At 46.1% G+C, this 20,244-nt stretch overlaps 1 protein-coding gene across 1 annotated transcript in view; it reads right to left on the reverse strand.

The window, feature by feature from the left end:
- GAS7 (growth arrest specific 7) overlaps positions 1-20,244 on the reverse strand; it is a 234,432-nt gene that overhangs the window by 23,517 nt on the left and 190,671 nt on the right. The window contains exons 7-11 of the mRNA XM_044981822.1: positions 13,699-13,814; positions 11,085-11,159; positions 7,988-8,066; positions 6,593-6,721; positions 1,915-2,038 (exon numbers count right to left, since the gene is read on the reverse strand). Of these exons, the coding sequence (XP_044837757.1) occupies positions 1,915-2,038; positions 6,593-6,721; positions 7,988-8,066; positions 11,085-11,159; positions 13,699-13,814 (523 nt within the window). The remainder of the gene's footprint in view (positions 1-1,914; positions 2,039-6,592; positions 6,722-7,987; positions 8,067-11,084; positions 11,160-13,698; positions 13,815-20,244) is intronic.

The raw sequence follows: 20,244 nt of genomic DNA on the forward strand, positions 1-20,244 counted from the left end.
TTGGCACAAAAGTCAGTGATTTATGGAAGTTTTGGAAGATGCAGCACATCCCTTGCAAGACTGTCTGTGGACAGCTTCTGCTGCTGCCTCTGTGCTCCTTATCAACTCCACCAGGAGCCAGAGGATCTCTTTGATTTACAGACAGGCAAAAATAAACTATTACATTAAAAAAACAACATTGTTTTGATGATGTTCTCAGATCATGTGTTGTCTCAAATGGATCATCCCAAGGCTCTCTCCTGCCACCTAGTGGACAGAATCAACCAACATATTCATAGTTTTGTAAAGGCCAGTAATTGTGAAAGCTATGAAGAATAAGGCCCAGATACCCAAAGGTACTTAGGTGCCTAAACCTCAGATTTAGCTGCCTAAGTCGTAGTGTTAGGCACCATTGAGTCCACAAAACCCCTACTTGGCAGCCACCAAACCCTGCAGGTTTCACTTGGCACCTAACTTTTCACTTTAACAGTTCCCTAGCTGCCTACTGGGGTATATGCACTTCTGCCTGTCTCTTGCCTAAGTTCTACTGCAATCCATGAACCGGATGATGATACCTGCGGGAAGATACCTGTGGGGCCTACTCTGGTAGGCATGTTCAGAGACTGACTGCCAGATTGGGCCCCATTCAAAATCTGTCTGGAGGAGGTCGTTTGGTCACTATCAGCCTTGTAACCCTGGGTGTCTTGTGCCTGCGCAATTTAGGTCCAGAGCTCTGACCCCAACAGCCTGCCAGCAACCCACAAGCCTCATGCACATTGACCTGCAGATGGGACATCAGTGAGATTGGGCCCAAACCACAGAGGCGTTAGAGCGTCTCAGTGACAGGGTAGTAGCCAATGTTTACCATTGGCAAAACAATGTATTTTCCCCACATCCTGTTCTTGGAAATAGCTGGACCAGTTTTGTTGGAACGTTCCAAAAAACTTCAGAGTAAGGCAGACACCAGGCATGGGGAATTTTACCCTGAACAGTTAAAGTTTGGTGAAGTTATAAGGGTCTTATAGTAGAAAGTATTGGCCAATTTTAACTAAGGGTTTTGCTGACAGCTCCATCACTGACTAACTGGAAGGAGTGGGATAGAAATCATAGGCAAAATTGTCTTTCAATAGATTTGTAAGTCCAATCTAAGACATGTTGGGCCCTCTTCTTTCTACCCACACCGCTCTCACTGAAGTCCCCAGTGACCTCTTTCTGGCCAAACCTAAGGGCCTTTACTCCATTTTCACCCACCTCTGCTGCTTTTCACTCTGTCAGCCATCCTCTCCTTGCCAAGATCTTTTCCTCTCACCTTTTCAGAATAATATCCTCTCCTGGTTTCCCTCCTGACAATTTCTTCCATTTCCTTTCCGGTGGGTCCTCCTCTGCCCTGTCAGTGGGGTATCCCAAAGCTGTGCCCTTTGCTCCCTGCTAGTCTCACTTGACTCCCTGTATCTCATCAGCTCACCGGGTTCAGGTATCAGCTCTACGCTGCTGACTCTCAAATCTCTTTCCACCACTGATGTTTCTCCTTCCATCCAATTTCCTAGCTTGGCCTGTCTTGCCGATATCGCCTCTTGGATGTCTTGTCATCTGTTAAGCTTACCATGGCCAAAATCAAGCTCCTTCTCTCCCTTCTCAAATCTTCTCCAGTTCCCCCACTTCTCTATCATTGTTGACAACATCCCCATCTTCCACACCACTCAGACCCACAATCTGGTGATTACTTTTTCCTCCTCCCTTTTCCTTCCCCCATACATGCAAATTCTGCTGCTGCTTGCTCATCACCTCGCCAGGAACATCTTTTTCTTCCCATCTCGACAGCCTCATCTCTCATTCTGGCCCCCTTCGCACCCCACCTCATCTACTACAACATACCCCTCTCTGGCTTCCCTAATTCAGTTTACCAGATATGAACCTCAAGCCTCACTCACTCACCAGCCTGAGTGGACTTCCGCCTCGCTTTCTTGATCTCCTCTTCTGCCTTGTTGCTGAGCTTTATCTCCAACTGCTGGGTTTTCATTTCCAGATCCTTCTGCCTCTCTGTCAGGGCTTTCCGGGCCTTGAATAAACAAAGCACACCAGACATGCCTTACAGGAGAAGAACTTCCAGCTGCCTCACGGTGTCTACAGAGTCCGTCTCCTCCCAAATGAAATCATCCCTGTACAGAAAGTAGGTACTCTGTAGTGATATGCATGCTGGGGACATTTTATGTCACCTAATGTGTCCTTTGAAGCCCGGTTCTCATTAGCTTCAGCCAGCCTGTCTCAGCAGTGATTAGGTTTAAGGATAGAAACCTCTTTTGCTAACCAAGAAGCCAAGTGAAAAGCTGAGGGAACTGTCCCTCCTGACTTAGACTGAAAACACTCTATGGCAGTGACAATGCAAGCTGCACAGGTGATCATGCACCAAGTGGCACAGAGCCCTTGTTAGGGCTGCTCTTGATGGCTCTGTTGTTTGCTTAACAAGCCACAGACACTGGGGACCTGGCCAGGCAATTTCATGAGAAAAAATGACAACTTACAGGAACCCGGGTGTTACACCCTATAGTCAATGAACCTAGAGCTGGGTGAAATTTTCTGGATGAATCTTTTTTTTTTTAGTTTGTTTATAGTTTTAAATCAGCTGGAGCTAGTAGTGAGTACAATAAGTGGGTTTCCCATATTGTAGGTGAGTACCCCAAGCACTGGACTCTTGGGTCCGCAGGGGGTGGGTCTCTCAATTTCTTCTTGAAGCTGTTCCATTCTGTATAACTAATCAACTATTCATTGCAGCAGGTACTGGAACCCACATGCCGCACAGATCACCGGGCTTACAGAGTCACTCTTCTGCTCTTTCTCTGGCTCAATAAATATTTAATACTAAACAAAGTGCTACTGCTTTAGCAGGAGAGACTGCGAGAGCCCACCCCACCTCCAGCCCCAGAATATCCAACAGCTCAGTGAATGTGGCCCTTGGCTATAACCCTAGAAACCCAAGTTCAAGTCCCTCGTGCCTGATGTAGAGCAAGACTATGACCTTAAGTCTTGCAATTTAAAAGCAAGAGCCCTAACCACCAGGCTATAGGATCTGGAGTGGGGGGGTACCTCTTCCTTTAGTGGCTTAAAATGTTTGTTTCACTGAGAAAACCAAAGAATTTTCATTTTGGGTTGATCTGAAATGAACTGGGGTTGGGTTTTTGGTTACTGATGAATTGATTATTGCTCAGCTTTAGCCCAAAGTAGTGATGACTCATGTTATAAGGGTTAGCAATATTAAACACCAGATTCATTTGATAGTCCTAACTGCTGCCCCATTACCCAGGGGTCTTGTGTTAGGGACACAAAGCCCTCTCCATTTTGTTCCTGTTACCTTCTGGGGGTGGCTGGTTGGGGTCCCCATCTCCAGCAGCTGCTAAGGGGGGGATACTGCCACCCCCAATTTGACACCCGTGTCATCAGAGGAAGGGCTGCTGCCCTCCCCACATAGTGCAGACACACTGGTAAACTGAAATCTGGTGGCCCAGAGTGCAAGGGGTTTCCCTGTGATGAAGGGAGACCCTGCAGAGAAACTGGCGATCTGGGTCAGGTCTGGGGCTTGAAGGGAGACGGGGCACTGCAGGAGGGAGGGAGAAGCCCTGGGTCTAATCTTTCTGTTTTGGGGCACAAGAACCGGTGACATTAAAAGGTGGAAAATTCAAAACTGATAAAAGAAAATACTTTTTCACACAATGTGTAATCAGCCTATGGAACTCACTGCCACTGGATGTCACTGAGGCCCAAAACTTACCAAGATTTAAAGAGGGATTGGACATTTTTTATATTACACAAATATCCAGAGTTGTTATGGTAAATACTAAAAGGAGCGAATGTTGAAAGGAATGCCAACCCTCCTGCTACCAGGCTCTGAGTATGAGGGCGTAAGAGGAGACTTTCATGGGGAGTCATTGCCCCACATCTGCTACTGCAGGGTTCTGGCACTTTCCTCTGCAGTGGCAGGTGCTGGCCACTATCAGAAAGAGGATCCTGGACTAGATGGTCCTCAGGTCTGATGCAGCCTGGCAATGCCTACATTCCTATGCCATGTAAGTGCAAGGCTTGGTGTGTGCCACCGCTTCTTGCCCATGCCCTCGCCTCTTGCAATGGGTGAGAGCAATTACAGGAAGGGAGGTCCAGTGGCTATGGTACTGCACAGAGATGAAGGGAATCTGCTTTCAATTCCTGACTCAGCCACAGGCTTCCTGGGTGACCTTAGGCAAGTTCCTCAATCTATTCTGTGCCTCAGTTCCCCTCTGTAAAAGCAGGGATAGCACTTCCCTGCACCACAGCAGTGTTGTGAGGATAAAATTCATGAATGATTGTGAGGCACTGACACTACAATGATGAGAGCAGTGCAGACAGTCCAAAAATATGAATCATCCCCAGTCACCAACGGAGCAAGCCAGACACTCAGCCCTTGCAATACTGTCCACTGGAAAAAAAAAAACATTGTTGGAGAACTGGGCTCCTTCAATGTGCCAAATGAATTCATATACAAAAAGGCTTTCACAGTGCAATTCAGAATGAGTTTAATCTACAGGGTGCTTTATATCAGCCTGTTTCTGTGTAGCAGAGATAAAATATAAAGCTAGGCAGCCAGGGAAGAAAAAGCAGCAAAGAATCCTGTGGCACCTTATAGACTAACAGACGTTTTGCAGCATGAGCTTTCGTGGGTGAATACCCACTTCTTCGGATGCAACCGAAGAAGTGGGTATTCACCCACGAAAGCTCATGCTGCAAAACGTCTGTTAGTCTATAAGGTGCCACAGGATTCTTTGCTGCTTCTACAGAACCAGACTAACACGGCTACCCCTCTGATACTTGAGGGAAGAAAAAGTGTATCTTGGACAGCAAGCAAAAAAGAGCTCAGTTCACCTGCTCTAGAAAAGGGCTCTTCAGAGTCTAAGCATTTAAGACCAGAGTGCTTAAAATCATGATTAAAAACTGATTTTTAAATTCCAATGCTTATTTTTAATGTGTTGATCAGATTTTGTTATTTGCATGGTGCTTGTTCTTTACTGTCTTATTATTTTATAGTCTTCAATTGTGAATGTGGATGTCTTGAACTTTTCTTTAGTTTTCTGATTGTTATAGAATTTCAGGGATTTTTTTCTATTTTCTTTCTTTCTTTCTTTTTTTTTAAATATTTTAATCTGAAGTTGCAGTAACAAAATTTTAAATTAGGTTTTTCCAAAGCCTTAATTTGATTTAAATTAACAATTTATTTGAAAAATCAAGTGATTTAAATGGTTTAAATCAATTACCTTGATTTAAATTACTCCATCATGTTAACAGACCTAATTTGAGAGTATAATTACTGCCACTGTACATGCAGGTGAGGAAACTCTAGGCACACATTATCATGCTACCCACCTGTGAATACATGTACCCTGTCTGTATGCACAGTTGCTGAGGTTACCTAAACACACAAGTTAGACGTGTTTTGCACAAGCTGTTGCCTGTTTAGTTAAAAATCAGGCCAACATTCTCTTGCCTCCCGTAACATATTGGCGATTTTGACCTAATTTGGAGGCTGCTACTTGTGTATGTGCTGAGTTCACACAGACATCCCAGCGCTGGAATAATGGCTCTCTACATCGACTTCACAGGCAATTACTGGTGGGTTAATTTTGCAGCTTTGAAAGACTTTGAGGGAGGAATATTTGGTGTTGGGCTTAGCTGGCCAGGCCATAAGAGGGCATTGAAGCTGATGGTAATGGAGCCTGGCAGAGGGCTATCTCCTTTGTCTATGTCATGCTGAGCAGATGCCACCCAGGGGGTCTGTATTTGTTTTCTGACCCATTGATTTAATTATCCCTCTGGATAAATGGTTGGATAATGCTAGCTTCAGAAATAAGTCTAAATAACTTAGCACAGCTGGGGAAAGTGCTTTCCATGTAAGCAGTGCAGACTGACAGTTTTCCATGTGCTGTGTCCCTGGCTGTCTGGGAAGGCCATGTGATGTGCACTCCAGCATATAGTTTGGTTCCTGTGAGAATGCTCAGCAGGGACTTAACAACCAACACCTGGATCATTCAGCAATATTGTGTTTCAGCTTCATACAGGACACAAACAGTGCTGGCACCTGGCTTTTCCTGACCTTTCTCCAGTCAGAGAGTCAGTCAGGAGAAGGGGTGGAATGCAGAACAGGGGATGAGGCACGACCTCAGGTGTCTGCTGAAGGTGTGTATACAACTGATACAGGCTTTGCTGGTGACTTTAGATTACCCATGTTAGATTGACATCCCTACCAGGCCCTGTCTGGCTAATGTGGCCACGGAGCATCCATCAGGATGGATATTTTCACCTAATGCCATAGCAATATATTAACTTAGAGAGTGAGAAGGGTTGGGTTAGAGACACAATTCAATGCAACAAAAATATCTCCAGACATGACACTGCCTCCCTGGTTTCCTATGAATCACCAGAACAGAACAAGACTTTAGGAGTTTAGCACAGGAGACCACACACAGCCTCTGGGAGAGTCCTCTCCTGTGTAGTTAGAAGCTGAAAAGAAGCATTCCATGAATTGTTTTTTCTTGTGTCTCAGATGAGATTATCCCACCAAAGCTCACTTTGCTTCATTCTCTGCTCTTACCTTTTCTACTGCTGTGTAGCGACTAGCCAGCTGCTTCCGTAAATCCGCGATGTGATGGTCATATTTCTTCATGTCTTTCTTAAAGTTCTCTCTGAAGTTGAGCAGTGGTTTCTCCACCTCACTCTGGAGCTGGGAATGACAATAGAAGGGGTATTGGGAAGTGCTAACAGCCAAGCGCTGATCGGGAGCATAACATGGCTGGATGCAGTTAACTGTTTCTCCTGGAAGGCTTGCTCACAATGGATGAGAATGTGGTACTCATACTTAGCCAGAGATGCAATTTTAGCAGCATGATGGCAGAACGGGCTAAGGATCTTTCCCTTCCCAAAGAAAGCCTGGAGCAAAGCTGCCTCCACCCCAACCCATCAGTTAAGGGAGTGTAGGAGGAATTTCTCAAAGGTCCCAAAATTCTTAAGCTCTTGCTATCCTCTCTCACTGGAAAGCCTGAAACCTTTAATCTTCTATAGAGATACTTGTACCAGCCACCATCACAGTGCTTCGTATACAGGTAACTAATTTATCCGGCCCATGCCCTGGGGGAACAGTGCTGCTATCTCCATTTTCTGATGGGAACTGAGGCCCAGAGAGAGTGAGCGACTTACCCCAGGTGATCCAGGAAGCCAGTGGCAGGACCAGGAATTAAACCCAAACCTCCTGTGCCTTAACCACAAGACTATCCCTGCTCCAGCTCGAAGGTGGCAGGAAGCTGCCTCCCCCAGGAGCAGTGCAGGCATCACAGTCACACCCTGAGTTCTCCAGTGAGCTGGGGACACACAGGCTGTCAGTGCATCCCTCACTGCAGGTAGCCTCGCATGACAGTGAGTGGGAGGGACAGGGGGAGGGAGGAAAGGAGGGAGTGGGACTATGGCTCTGCCTCTTTCCCTTTGCATTGGGAAATTGCATGCTGCTCAACATACTTGGACAGAGGTGGCTCTGTGCTCCACTGAGAAAATGGCCTGCAGTGTTTTCCAGCCCTCTCATCAGGTGTGCAAGAAGCAGGAGGTGTTTCCCTCTGCCCCTCCCCCCATATAACCCCTGCACATGAGCTAGTCACACATTGGCCTGCGAGTTTGAATCCTGCTGCTACCACTGAGGCTATGGGTCTGGTGTCAGTGTCCCTCTCTGTAGGACAGGGTGATAATAATAATACTCCCCCATCTGACTTTTAGGTTCTGTTCCCAGCTCTGGCAGCAGAGTGGGGTCTAATGGGTTAGAACAGTGTTTGCACTGAGCATAGGCAAACACAGACTTGACAGATTTCCTTAGTGCTCTCAGATGTTTGCCATTTGGACCACCTGTGTATGTTCATATTTTCCTTATTAATATCCCCAAAGGCTAGACCACTACCAAACTCCTGGAGAATGTGCTGTGTGAACACAGGAGCCTGCAGATTACCTTAGAGGAAAATTTGAGATGAACCTCTGCCTCATCCGCCAGACTTTTCTTCAGCTGGGCCCAGGCCTCTCCTAGGGTGCTGAAAAACACAGTGCATCACTGGTTAGTGCCCTGATCCGTGCCTTGTACCCATGCATGGCCCCCACCGGAATTCATGAGACAACCTTTCGTTTGTGCAGTGTACATTGTTATCAGCCCCTGCATTGTAGCATACTCAACATACTGATGTATGCACCATTCAGCTACTACAGCTTAATCAATCAGACTGTTGTCCCCTCAAGCATTAAGACAGTAGTACCAGTTCACACCTCTCACATCTCAGACACAAAGACCTCATAGACTCATAGACTTTAAGGTCAGAAGGGACCATTATGATCATCTAGTCTGATCTCCTGCACAATGCAGGCCACAGAATCTCACCCACCCACTCCTGTAACAAACCCCTAACCTATGTCTGAGTTACTGAAGTCCTCAAATTGTGGTTTGAAGACCTCAAACTGCAGAGAATCCTCCAGCAAGTGACCCCGTGCCCCATGCTGCAGAGGAAGGCGGAAAACCTCCAGGGCCTCTGCCAATCTTCCCTAGAGGAAAATTCCTTCCCGACCCCAAATATGGCGATCAGTTAAACCCTGAGCATGTGGGCAAGACTCACCAGCCAGCACCCAGGAAAGAATTCTCTGTAGTAACTCAGATCCCACCCCATCTAACATCCCATCTCATCACCACTGGGCATACTTACCTGCTGATAATCAAAGATCAATTGTCAAATTAATTGCCAAAATTAGGCTATCCCATCATACCATCCCTTCCATAAACTTATCAAGCTTAGTCTTGAAGCCAGATATGTCTTTTGCCCCCACTACTCCCCTTGGAAGGCTGTTCCAGAATTTCATTCCTCTAATGGTTAGAAACCTTCATCTAATTTCAAGTCTAAACTTCCTAGTGTCCAGTTTATATCCATTTGTTCTTGTGTCCACATTGGTACTAAGCTTAAATAATTCCTCTCCCTCCCTAACATTTATCCCTCTGATATATTTATAAAGAGCAATCATATCCACCCTCAGCCTTCTTTTGGTTAGGCTAAACAAGCCAAGCTCTTTGAGTCTCCTTTCATAAGATAGGTTTTCTATTCCTCGGATCATCCTAGTAGCCCTTCTCTGTACCTGTCCCAGTTTGAATTCATCCTTCTTAAACATGGACAGCCACCTCTCAACAGAATTCCCTCACACTAGCTAATGGAAAATGTACAGTCATTAAAACCTTCTATCATCCACAATGTTTAGAATCCCTGAGCCTGAAGACCTCTAAAACCCTGTGTACAAAAGTGGGTTAGCTACTTGTCTGCTTCATAGCTCTCAGTTCTGTCTTAAAGACACCTGCTGCCGAAAACATTGTCACATCTCCAGGCAAATCACTGAAGTGCACACGGTGTCCCACTTTCCACAGTGAGAATGATGGAAATAAAAGAGGCTATGGAAAGGGACCTCCAATTACAGGCAGGCAAAAGAGCAACAGTAGCAGAGTGCCCAGAAGGCAAAAAGCCAAGTAATGGTAGGAGCAGATTAATATTTTCAAATTAACGATGAACTGAGTGTGCAGGATGGACAGGGCCGGTGCAACCCATTAAGTGACCTAGGCGGTTGCCTAGGGCGCTAGCATTTGGGGGGCAGCATTTCGGGTCCTTCGGCGGCGACTATGGCGGCTGGATCTTCAGCTGCCCCGGTTGGCATCGTCATTTAGGCGGAGGGAGCTGGGGCAAGGGGGTGCGGGGAGAGCCACCTGCAGCAAGTAAGGGGGGGGCACGGCACGCAAGGGAACCGCTCCCCGCCCCAGCTCACCTCTGCTCCGCCTCCTCCCCTGAGCACGCCGCCCCGCTCTGCTTCTCTCCCTCCCAGGCTTGCGGTGCCAATCAGCTGTTTGGCGCCGCAAGCCGGGGAGGGAGAGAAGCAGAGCGGGGCAGCGTGCTCAGGGGAGGAGGCGGAGCAGAGCTGAGCTGGGGTGGGAAGCTGCCGCACAACTCCCCAGGCTGGGAGGAGCTGCCGCGGTGGGGGGCGCCTTAGGGTGGAGGGGGGGAGCTGCCACAAGGGGGGCGCCTTAGGGTGGAGGCAGGGGGGTGGAGAGCTGCCACAGGGCTCGGGGTGGGAGGGCACAAGGTGGAAGTTTCACCTAGGGTGCAAAACATCCTTGCACCTGCCCTGAGGATGGAATCATATTTTGAGGCCAGAGAGCTGTTGTTGCTGCCTCACTACATAGGATATTGTGCAAGAAATTCATGCCTCACACCTGGGCACTGACAGCTGTCTGAGATAGGCTTAAGAGCGAGTTTACCAGCCAGGAATGAATACACAACTCTGCTCCTTGAAAGAAGGGTGTCAGAACCACCAGCTGAAAGAGACTCTTACCACATGAACTGCTCGCCCCACCATGGGAAAGGTGAGAGTGGACTTACATCTTCAATGAAAAGCAGTACTTGATTACAAGGGATACTACTTAAACTTTTGGGAGGTCAGTGCCCTGCCTGATACAAGAAGCAAGTCAGTGACTGGCACTTCGGCATTCTGGATGCTGCATTCACTAACAGACCCCAATTTGCCGCAGAAGATTTCAGGGAATTTGCAGGCAAATGGGAGTTTGACAATCACACCTCCTCCCCAACATAACAACAGAGAACTGGTAATGTGGAATCAGCTGTGCAAATAGTTAAAACTGTTACCCAAGGTTGTTTTTTCTGGTTAGCATTCCTCACTAGCATTTTTGGCACACAGGAATACCCCACCACAGGGGTGCCAAACAGTACATCACAGGCACTGCTGGGACAAAGGACCAAAATCTTGCTACCAATGAGGCCAGGATGGAGATATGGCTGAGAAGAGATGGCCAACAATAAGAGAAAGCAGGCATTAGAGTATGACAGGTCAGCCAAGGACCTACCGTGAGGAACTAGCCATTAGACAATGGACAACTGCTCCAGAAGGTTCTACCCTCCACTAACAGAGCCAGGATAATAGGCTGAATCATCCATTGCTCTATGGAGGGCCTCAAGAAAAGAACATGTGCCTAAGTTAGGGGAAATGCCTTTTGTGAAAAGGCTCCTTACCCTTCTTCTTGAGCAGCCAGTGAGTTCTGAGACAGTTTGGACAAGTTCTTGGCATATTCTTCCTCAATCTTTATCCTACAGAAAACAGACAACAGTTGGACGAAACCACCACACGGCAAAGTAAATCATCAGATTTTCCAGTGGGGCCTTACTCATGAGTGTTTCTTTTTATCTCCTATTATAATCAACCTGTGCAACTCACTGATAAAAGATACTGTTGACCCATAAGAATGGTCATACTGGGGCAAACCAATGATTCAGCTAGCCCGGTATCCTATGTTCTGACAGTGGACAGCGCCAAATGTGTCTGAGGCAATTCTGAGTGATCCATCCCCTGTTGTCCAGTCCCATCTTCTCACAGTTGGAGGTCTAGGGACACCCAGAGCATGGGGTTGCATCCCTGACCATCTTGGCTAACAGCCATTGATGGATCTATGCTCCATGAACTTATATAATTCTTTTCTGAACCCAATTACATTTTTGGCCTTAACAACATCCCCTGGCAGAGAGTTCCAAAGGTTGACTGTGTATTGTGTAAAGAAGAACTTTGTTTCAAACCTGCTGTCTATTAATTTAATACGGTTCTTGTATTAGGGAAGGGCTAAATAACACTTCTCTATTCATATTCTCCATATCATTCATGATTTTACAGACCTCTAACATACATCCCCACCTCCAAGTCTAAAATGAACAGTCCCAGTCTTTTTAATCTCTCCTCATATGGAAGTTTTTTCATACCCCTAATAATTTTTGTTGCCTTTCGCCATACCTTTTCCAATTCTAATATATCTTTTTTGAGGTAGGGCAACCAGAATTACATGTCATATACAAGGTGTGGGGTACTATGGATTTATACAGTGGTGTTAGAAGAACATAAGAACGGCCATACTAGGTCAGACCAATGGTCCATCTAGCCCAGTAGCCTGTCTTCTGACAGTGGCCAATGCCAGATGCTTCAGAGGAAATGAACAGAACAGGGCAATTATTGAGTGATCCCAATCCCTGTTGTCCAGTCCCAGCTTCTGTCGGTCAGAGGTTTAGGGACACCCAGAGCATGGGAGCATTATGAAATCTTTTGTTTTATTATCTATCACTTTTCAAATGGTTCCTAACATTCTGTTAGATTTTTTGACTGCAGTTGCACATTAAGTGGATGTTTTCAGAGAACTATCCACAATGACTCCAATTCTTTCTTGAGTGATAACATATTTTTTTCCAATGTGCATTACTTTTCACTTATCAGCATTTAATTTCATCTGTCATTTTGTGGCCCAGTCACCCAGTTTAATAAGAGTCCTTTGTATCTCTTCACATTCAGTTTGGACTTAAATTTCTTGAGTAATTTTGCATCGTCTGTACATTTTGCCACATAGTTGTTCACCCCCTTTTCCAGATAATTTATGAATATGTTCAAAAGCATTCATCCCATTACAGGTCCTTAGTGGACCCTGCTACTTACCCCTCTCCATTGTGAAAACTGACCATTTATTTTTACCTGTTGATTCCTATCTTTTAACCAGTTACTGATCCATGAGAGGACCTTCCCTCTTACCCCATGACTACTTACTTTGCTTAAGAGCCTTTGTCAAAGGTTTTCTAAAAGTCCAAGTACACTATATCAACTGGAGCACCATTGTCCATGTACTTGTTGAACACCTCAAAGAATTCGAATAGATTGGTGAAACATGATTTCCCTTTGTTTATTCTTCACCAACATATCCTGTTTATCTGTGTGTCTGATAGTTCTGTTTCAACCAATTTGCCGGGAACTTAAGTTAGGCTAACTGACCTATAATTGCCAGGATCACCTCTGAAGCCCTTTTTAAAAATTGATATTACCATTAGCTATCCTCCAGACATATGGTACAGAGGCTGATTTAAGCAACAGTTTATACATCACAGTTAGTAGTTCTGCAACTTCACATTTGAGTTCCTTCACACCTCTTGGGTGAATACCATCTGGTACCGATGACTCATTACTGTTTAATTATCAATTTGTTCCAAAATCCCCTTGACTGGCACCTCAATCTGGGACAGTGTCTCAGATTTGTCACCTAAAAAGAATGGCCCAGGTGTGGGAATCTCCCCCACATCCTCTGAAGTGAAGACCGATTCAAAGAATTAATTTAGCTCCTTCCAATGGCCTTATCTTCCTTGAGTGCTCCTTTAGCACCTAAATTGTCTCATATTTCAAGCATGGAATTTCTATCCATAGAGATTCTATGGTACACTTTGATTCATTCAAAATTTTCACTTTATTTGACTCTATGCTTTCTTTCACATGTATTGCCACTCCCCCACCAATACGACCTATTCTGCCATTCCTATATGTTTTGTACCCTGGTATTACTGCATACCATTGATTATCCTCATTACACCAAGTTAAGTGACTCTCAAACCTTAAAGAGATATGGGAAGTCTAAAGCTAATAGGTGCACTTAAGGAGAACATTTTTTGGCAAAAATTGGAGAGTTTGGATGGATAGTGATGAAATTAAACATCTGTATGTGTTTCATAAAATATGCACAACTTCCAGAGTTCAGGCTATGTGCTCGATTCATGGAAATAAAGTGATTACAAGAAATATTAAACTCAACAGAAAGCTTCCAATTACCTTTCTCGAACAAACTCTGCCATTTCTTTTTGCATTTGTTTCCCCTTGAGTTGCTTTTGGAGCAGAATTTCAAACCCCGATACTGTGTTGTTCCCTTGCGGATCCTTCTTATCAGCCTGGAAGAGAAATAGCAGCTAGGATATGTACAACACAAGACATGTCATGGCTCCTAGAATCCTAACTACAGCAATGCTGCCAAAAGATGGCATTCCAGGGGTGGGAACAGCTGCTTTTCTTCGCAGGAGGCTCCTCCTGGGATCAAAGCTGCTGATCAGAACATTAAAAACACTTTGAAATGCGTCTCGGAAGACCATTAAATGACTTCCTCCCCTCTGCTCAGCATCTACTCCATCAATGCCTGATGGAATGTACCCAGTGTGACAGCCCTTTCAGTGTGTAAAAGACCACCTCATTTCATGGGCTAATAATAATGCCATTCATTCAGTCTTTCAATCATTGTTTGTTTCGTTACTTGGCCCAGTTCATCCCTAGGATAATTCCATTGACTTTGGAGCAGTTTGGAGTCCGCTCTCTCTGTTTCATTTTCACCTTTTCTCTTTTCCTCTTCCCTACACTTTCAATTAATGTCTAATTCCACCTCCCATCTCTCTGGGGCATAGGGGATATTTTAAGAATTGCTATGCTTTTTGCCTCACTGTGCTGCATGCTGTACTCACATATATAGTAAAGACAGCAGTAATCAAAAAGCAAGATGATCAGGGCTTGGATGAAAGTTTTGGCCGTGATGACAGGCTGGATCCTGGAGAAACTGTGCAGGAAGAAGTGGCAAGTGACGTGGCTGATGTGTAGATCAACAGAGAGGGCTGAGGCAAAGATGGAGTCAAGGCTGCTAGTCTGAATGACAGGGAAGGTGGTGGTGCTGTCCATCATGACAGCGAAATGGGGAAGATAGAAGAGCTTGTGTGTGTTTGGGGGGGTGGAATCAGGAGTTCCATTCTGGCCAGGTCCAGAGCAGAGAGGTAGCTCTGCGAGTCATCAGCATGAAGAGAGGACATGGGCTGAATGCTAGCCTTGGATGATGGAGATGTGAGTTCCCATCTGCTCTCCACAGACTCCATGTGTGACCTTAGGCAAGACCCTTAGGGCCATATTCTTAAAGGTGTTCAGGTGCCTAAAGAGGCGCCTTGTAGAACTGCCAAAAGCACCAGGGTGCCTAACTCCTATTGATGTAAACATCTTTGGAGAAAGCTTTAGAAATCTGGCCCTACCTCCCTTAGGCCCCTTTGGAAAGTCCAACCTTAGGGTATGTCTACACGACAGATGCTACAGTGGCACAGCTATGGAGCTGCAGCTATGCCAGTGTACACCATAGTGCAGACGCTTGCTACAGCGGCAGAAAGGGTTTTTCCATTGCTGTGGTAAATCCCTACCATTGAAAGGCAGTAGCTAGGTCGATGGAAGGATTCTTGTGTTGACATAGCAATGTCTACACTGGGGCTTAGGTAAGTTAGTCTCTCAGGGTGTGAATTTTTCACACACCGGAGGGATGTACCTAGGTTGACCTAAATGTTAGGTGTAGACCAGGCTTTAATGTCTCTGGGCCTCAGTCCCTATCTGTACAATGGGGATAACAGCGCTGCCCTACCTAACAGGGGCATGTAAGAATCAATACATTAAAAATTGTGGGGTGCTCAGATACTGTGGTGATGTCGGCCAGATAAATACCATAGATAGGTAAAGATGATAATCAAAGCGGTGTTTGTAGATGAGATCACCAAGAGAAGAGCAGGGAACCACGTCTTGTGTCTTATTCATAGGCTCATAAAAGAATGTATTGCCATGTCAGACCTTTTCCATACTTATACTCCCATCTCAGCCAGGCGCATAACACTTGGGAAGAGGTTCCTCTCAAGCAGGGCATGCGTTTAGGGTGCTTTGAATGTCAATTGCTGAAATTGCCTTGCTGCTAGAGCAATGTGCAGTAAAGTGCACAAATGTCAGACAGTAACCTATAAGCTACGACTTGCATCTAGCACTTCCAGGAAACAAACCTGGGAGGTAAGTGAAGAAATTCTCAATTATTTAGAGCTTTCAGTGTCTGTCATCTGGACACCAGTAATAGCTTCTCTCACTGACCAGGAGAGGCCTCTGTGTCATTCATCATGTTGGGGGTATTTTTCTCTGGCTCCGTGCCATTTGAGCTACACCACTGTCAGCCATTGGCAGCTCTGTTACTAAATCTGCTGGGAAACTCTTTCTGTAGTTCTGTACATGGTTCTGAGCATGGCCATCCTCAGGCAATGGCTGTTTTATTGTGGGCATCACCTTGGGATCTATTATGCCAAATGTCACTTTGAAACTCTGAATAATGGTGGATAAGGATCATCTTTATTGGAGCATGTCAAATAATGGAATTTCCATCCCACAGGAAATGCTGAGATCTTGAAATTTTGTTTTGCCTCAAGTGGGGACCCAAAGCTGAAGTCTCTACATTTTTCATAAATGAAATATTCTGAAACATTTCATTCATCATTTCAGCTATTCTGTTCTATCATAAAAGTAAAATGATAAAGTCAAATAAAACATTTCGATAATTTCCAATTGAAAATTTAGATGAAATTGATTTGCAACCCGAAAACATTTTGATTTGGTTGAGCCAGCATTTTCTGACAGAAGCTATCTCACCAGCTGTACAGCTCCTGCATTTTGGCATTCAGCTCCTCAGGCCGGCACCATTTCCCAAGATTGTTGGGGATGGGGGAAGACAGAGACAGGGAGGGTACTGCAAGCTAGACATGTTTTCCATTCTTTGGTTCTTGTCCCCAAGACTTCAGCTGGAGTGACTCTGGCTTTGTACTCCGCATATCTGTTAGCTGAGCTGCAGTGCACTGAGATTTACATTCAGACGATTTCTAGGTAATGTTCAGGGGGGCTGCTCAGCATCCCCTGTGCAACAGACGTCAGTGTCTTAAGTATTTTCCACACGTTCTTCTTTTCTGGCGTTGGGCTTGACATCAGCAGAATGTGATCCGCCTCATCTTCCATAGTACAGACGGGGAAATGGTGGCCCCAGTCCTGCAACTGGTTCGGCAAAGCATCAGTACCTATCCTGGTGCTCATCACAATTATTAGCAAGTCCTGATACAACATGAAACTACTCAGAATGGCTTATCCCCTTTGGCCAGGCTGATATATCAGCAGAGTTTCAGTTCACTAGAAAGGTTACAGGAGACACTGACCCATCTCCCTTCACAAGAATTACTGTGTTTCTACAGAAGCATTCTTTTAGGGGTTTCCTGCTGTTTCTTTACCATTAAGGTAGGTTTTTTCTCTGCTTCCTGTGTTTCTTGCCCCCTCCTTTCTGAAGCTCCTTGCTGCTGCTGCCGTGCATCCAATTTTCTGATTGACTGAGACTCCTCTGACTCCTCTCACTGGAGTTTGGACTTTTCTCTGCCCTCCCTACCTGCCCATCCAGCTGGAGCTTTTCCTGCCCTCTCAGACTGTCTCTGTAACCCACACACCTTCTGGGTGTGGGGCTCTGTCCCATCTAGTGGCACCAAGATCACTTAGAGAGAGATTAATGAGTCTGCTCTACAGCCTTAGCTAACAGCCATATCGCTTTTAGCTCATGCAGTAGCGGCTCATGCACTAAGCTCCAGAGGTCAGCGGGCAGGATTGAACCTTGGGCAGTGGAATCTGTCGGAGTTACATCAGCACCTTAGCTGCTCCCTCTCTCCTCAGTGCAGCCTGCTCCGGTGGTTGGGTCTGAGGCTAACAAACACTCCACTCTCCCTGCAGGAGCGATGTTCCCTCCCTTGAGCCTTTCCCTTGTTTTCTCTTTGCTCTGGAGAGCACCTCTAGCACCACACCATGCCCTGTGCTTTATTAAAGGTCCTGCAGAATCATAGAATCATAGAATCTCAGGGTTGGAAGGGACCTCAGGAGGTCATCTAGTCCAACCCCCTGCTTAAAGCAGGACCAAACCCAACTAAATCATCCCAGCCAGGGCTTTGTCAAGCCTGACCTTAAAAACCTCTAAGGAAGGAGATTCCACTACCTCCCTAGGTAACCCATTCCAGTTCTTCACCACCCTACTAGTGAAAAAGTTTTTCCTAATATCCAACCTAAACCTCCCCCTCTGCAACTTGAGACCATTACTCCTTGTTCTGTCATTTTCTACCACTGAGAACAGTCTAGATCCATCCTCTTTGGAACCCCCTTTCAGGTAGTTGAAAGCAGCTATCAAATCCCCCCTCATTCTTCTTTTCTGCAGACTAAACAATCCCAGTTCCCTCAGCCTCTCCTCATAAGTCATGTGCTCCAGCCCCCTAATCATTTTTGTTGCCCTCCGCTGGACTCTCTCCAATTTATCCACATCCTTCTTGTAGTGTGGGGCCCAAAACTGGACACAGTACTCCAAATGAGGCCTCACCAGTGCTGAGTAGAGGGGGATGATCACATCCCTTGATCTGCTGGAAATGCCCCTACTTATACAACCCAAAATGCCATTAGCCTTCTTGGCAACAAGGGCACACTGTTGACTCATATTCAGCTTTTCGTCCACCGTAACCCCTAGGTCCTTTTCTGCAGAACTGCTACCCAGCCATTCGGTCCCTAGTCTGTAGCAGTGCATGGGATTCTTCCGTCCTAAGTGCAGGACTCTGCACTTGTCCTTGTTGAACCTCATCATATTTCTTTTGGCCCAATCCTCTAATTTGTCTAGGTCCCTCTGTATCCTATCCCTACCCTCCAGCGTATCAACCACTCCTCCCAGTTTAGTGTCATCTGCAAACTTGCTAAGGGTGCAGTCCACACCATCCTCCAGATCGTTAATGAAGATATTGAACAAAACCGGCCCCAGCACCGACCTTTGGGGCACTCCACTTGATACCGGCTGCCATCTAGACATGGAACCATTGATCACTACCCGTTGAGCCCGACCATCTAGCCAGTTTTCTATCCACCTTACCGTCCATTCATCCAGCCCAGACTTCTTTAACTTGCTGGCAAGAATACTGTGGGAGACTGTATCAAAAGCTTTGCTAAAATCCAGAAATAGTACATCCACTGCTTTCCCCTCATCCACAGAGCCGGTTATCTCGTCATAGAAGGCAATTAGGTTAGTCAGGCATGACTTGCCCTTGGTGAATCCATGCTGACTGTTCCTGATCACTTTCCCCTCCTTTAAGTGGTTCAGGATTGATTCCTTGAGGACCTGTTCCATGATTTTTCCAGGGACTGAGGTGAGACTGACTGGCCTGTAGTTCCCTGGATCTTCCTTCTTCCCTTTTTTAAAGATGGGCACTACATTAGCTTTTTTCCAGTCATCCGGGACCTCCCCCGATCGCCATGATTTTTCAAAGATAATGGCCAATGGCTCTGCAATCTCATCGGCCAACTCCTTTAGCACCCTCGGATGCAGCGCATCCGGCCCCATGGACTTGTGCTCGTCCAGCTTTCCTAAATAGCCCCGAACTACTTCTTTCTCCACAGAGAGCTGGTCACCTCCTCCCCATACCGTGCTGCACAGTGCAGCTGTCTGGGAGCTGACCTTGTCTGTGAAGACAGAGGCAAAAAAAGCATTGAGTACACTAGCTTTCTCCACATCCTCTGTCACTAGGTTCCCTCCCTCATTCAGCAAGGGGCCCACACTTTCCTTGACTTTCTTCCTGTTGCTAACATACCTGAAGAAACCCTTCTTGTTACTCCTAACATCTCCGGCTAGCTGCAACTCCAAGTGTGATTTGGCCTTCCTGATTTCACACCTGCATGCCTGAACAATACTTTTATACTCCTCCCTGGTTATTTGTCCAATCTTCCACTTCTTGTAAGCTGTTCTTTTGTGTTTAAGATGAGCAAGGATTTCACTGTTAAGCCAAGCTGGTCGCCTGCCATATTTACTTCTCTTCCTACACATCGGGATGGTTTGTTCCTGCAACCTCAATAAGGTTTCTTTGAAATACAGCCAGCTTTCCTCGACTCCTTTCCCCGTCATGTTATTCTCCCAAGGGACCTTGCCCATCAGTTCCCTGAGGGAGTCAAAGTCTGCTTTTCTGAAGTCCAGGGTCTCTGTTCTACTGCTTTCCCTTTTTCCTTGTGTCAGGATCCTGAACTCGACCATCTCATGGTCACTGCCCCCCAGGTTCCCATCCACTATTGCTTCCTCTACTATTTCTTCCCTGTTTGTGAGCAGCAGGTCAAGAAGAGCTTTTCCCCTAGTTGGTTCCTCCAGCACTTGCACCAGGAAATTGTCCCCTACACTTTCCAGAAACTTCCTGGATTGTCTGTGCACTGCTGTATTGCTCTCCCAGCAGATATCGGGGTGATTAAAGTCACCCATGAGAACCAGGGCCTGTGATCTAGCAACTTCTGTTAGTTGCTGGAAGAAAGCCTCGTCCACCTCATCCCCCTGGTCCGGTGGTCTGTAGCAGACTCCCACCACGACATTACCCTTGTTGTTCATACTTCTAAATTTAATCCAGAGACACTCAGGTTTTTCTGCAGTTTCATACTGGAGCTCTGAGCAGTCATACTGCTCTCTTACGTACAACGCAACTCCCCCACCTTTTCTGCCCTGCCTGTCCT

The sequence above is a fragment of the Mauremys mutica genome, chromosome 12 (genome assembly GCF_020497125.1).
Source record: "Mauremys mutica isolate MM-2020 ecotype Southern chromosome 12, ASM2049712v1, whole genome shotgun sequence".
NCBI classification, from domain to species: Eukaryota; Metazoa; Chordata; order Testudines; family Geoemydidae; genus Mauremys; species Mauremys mutica.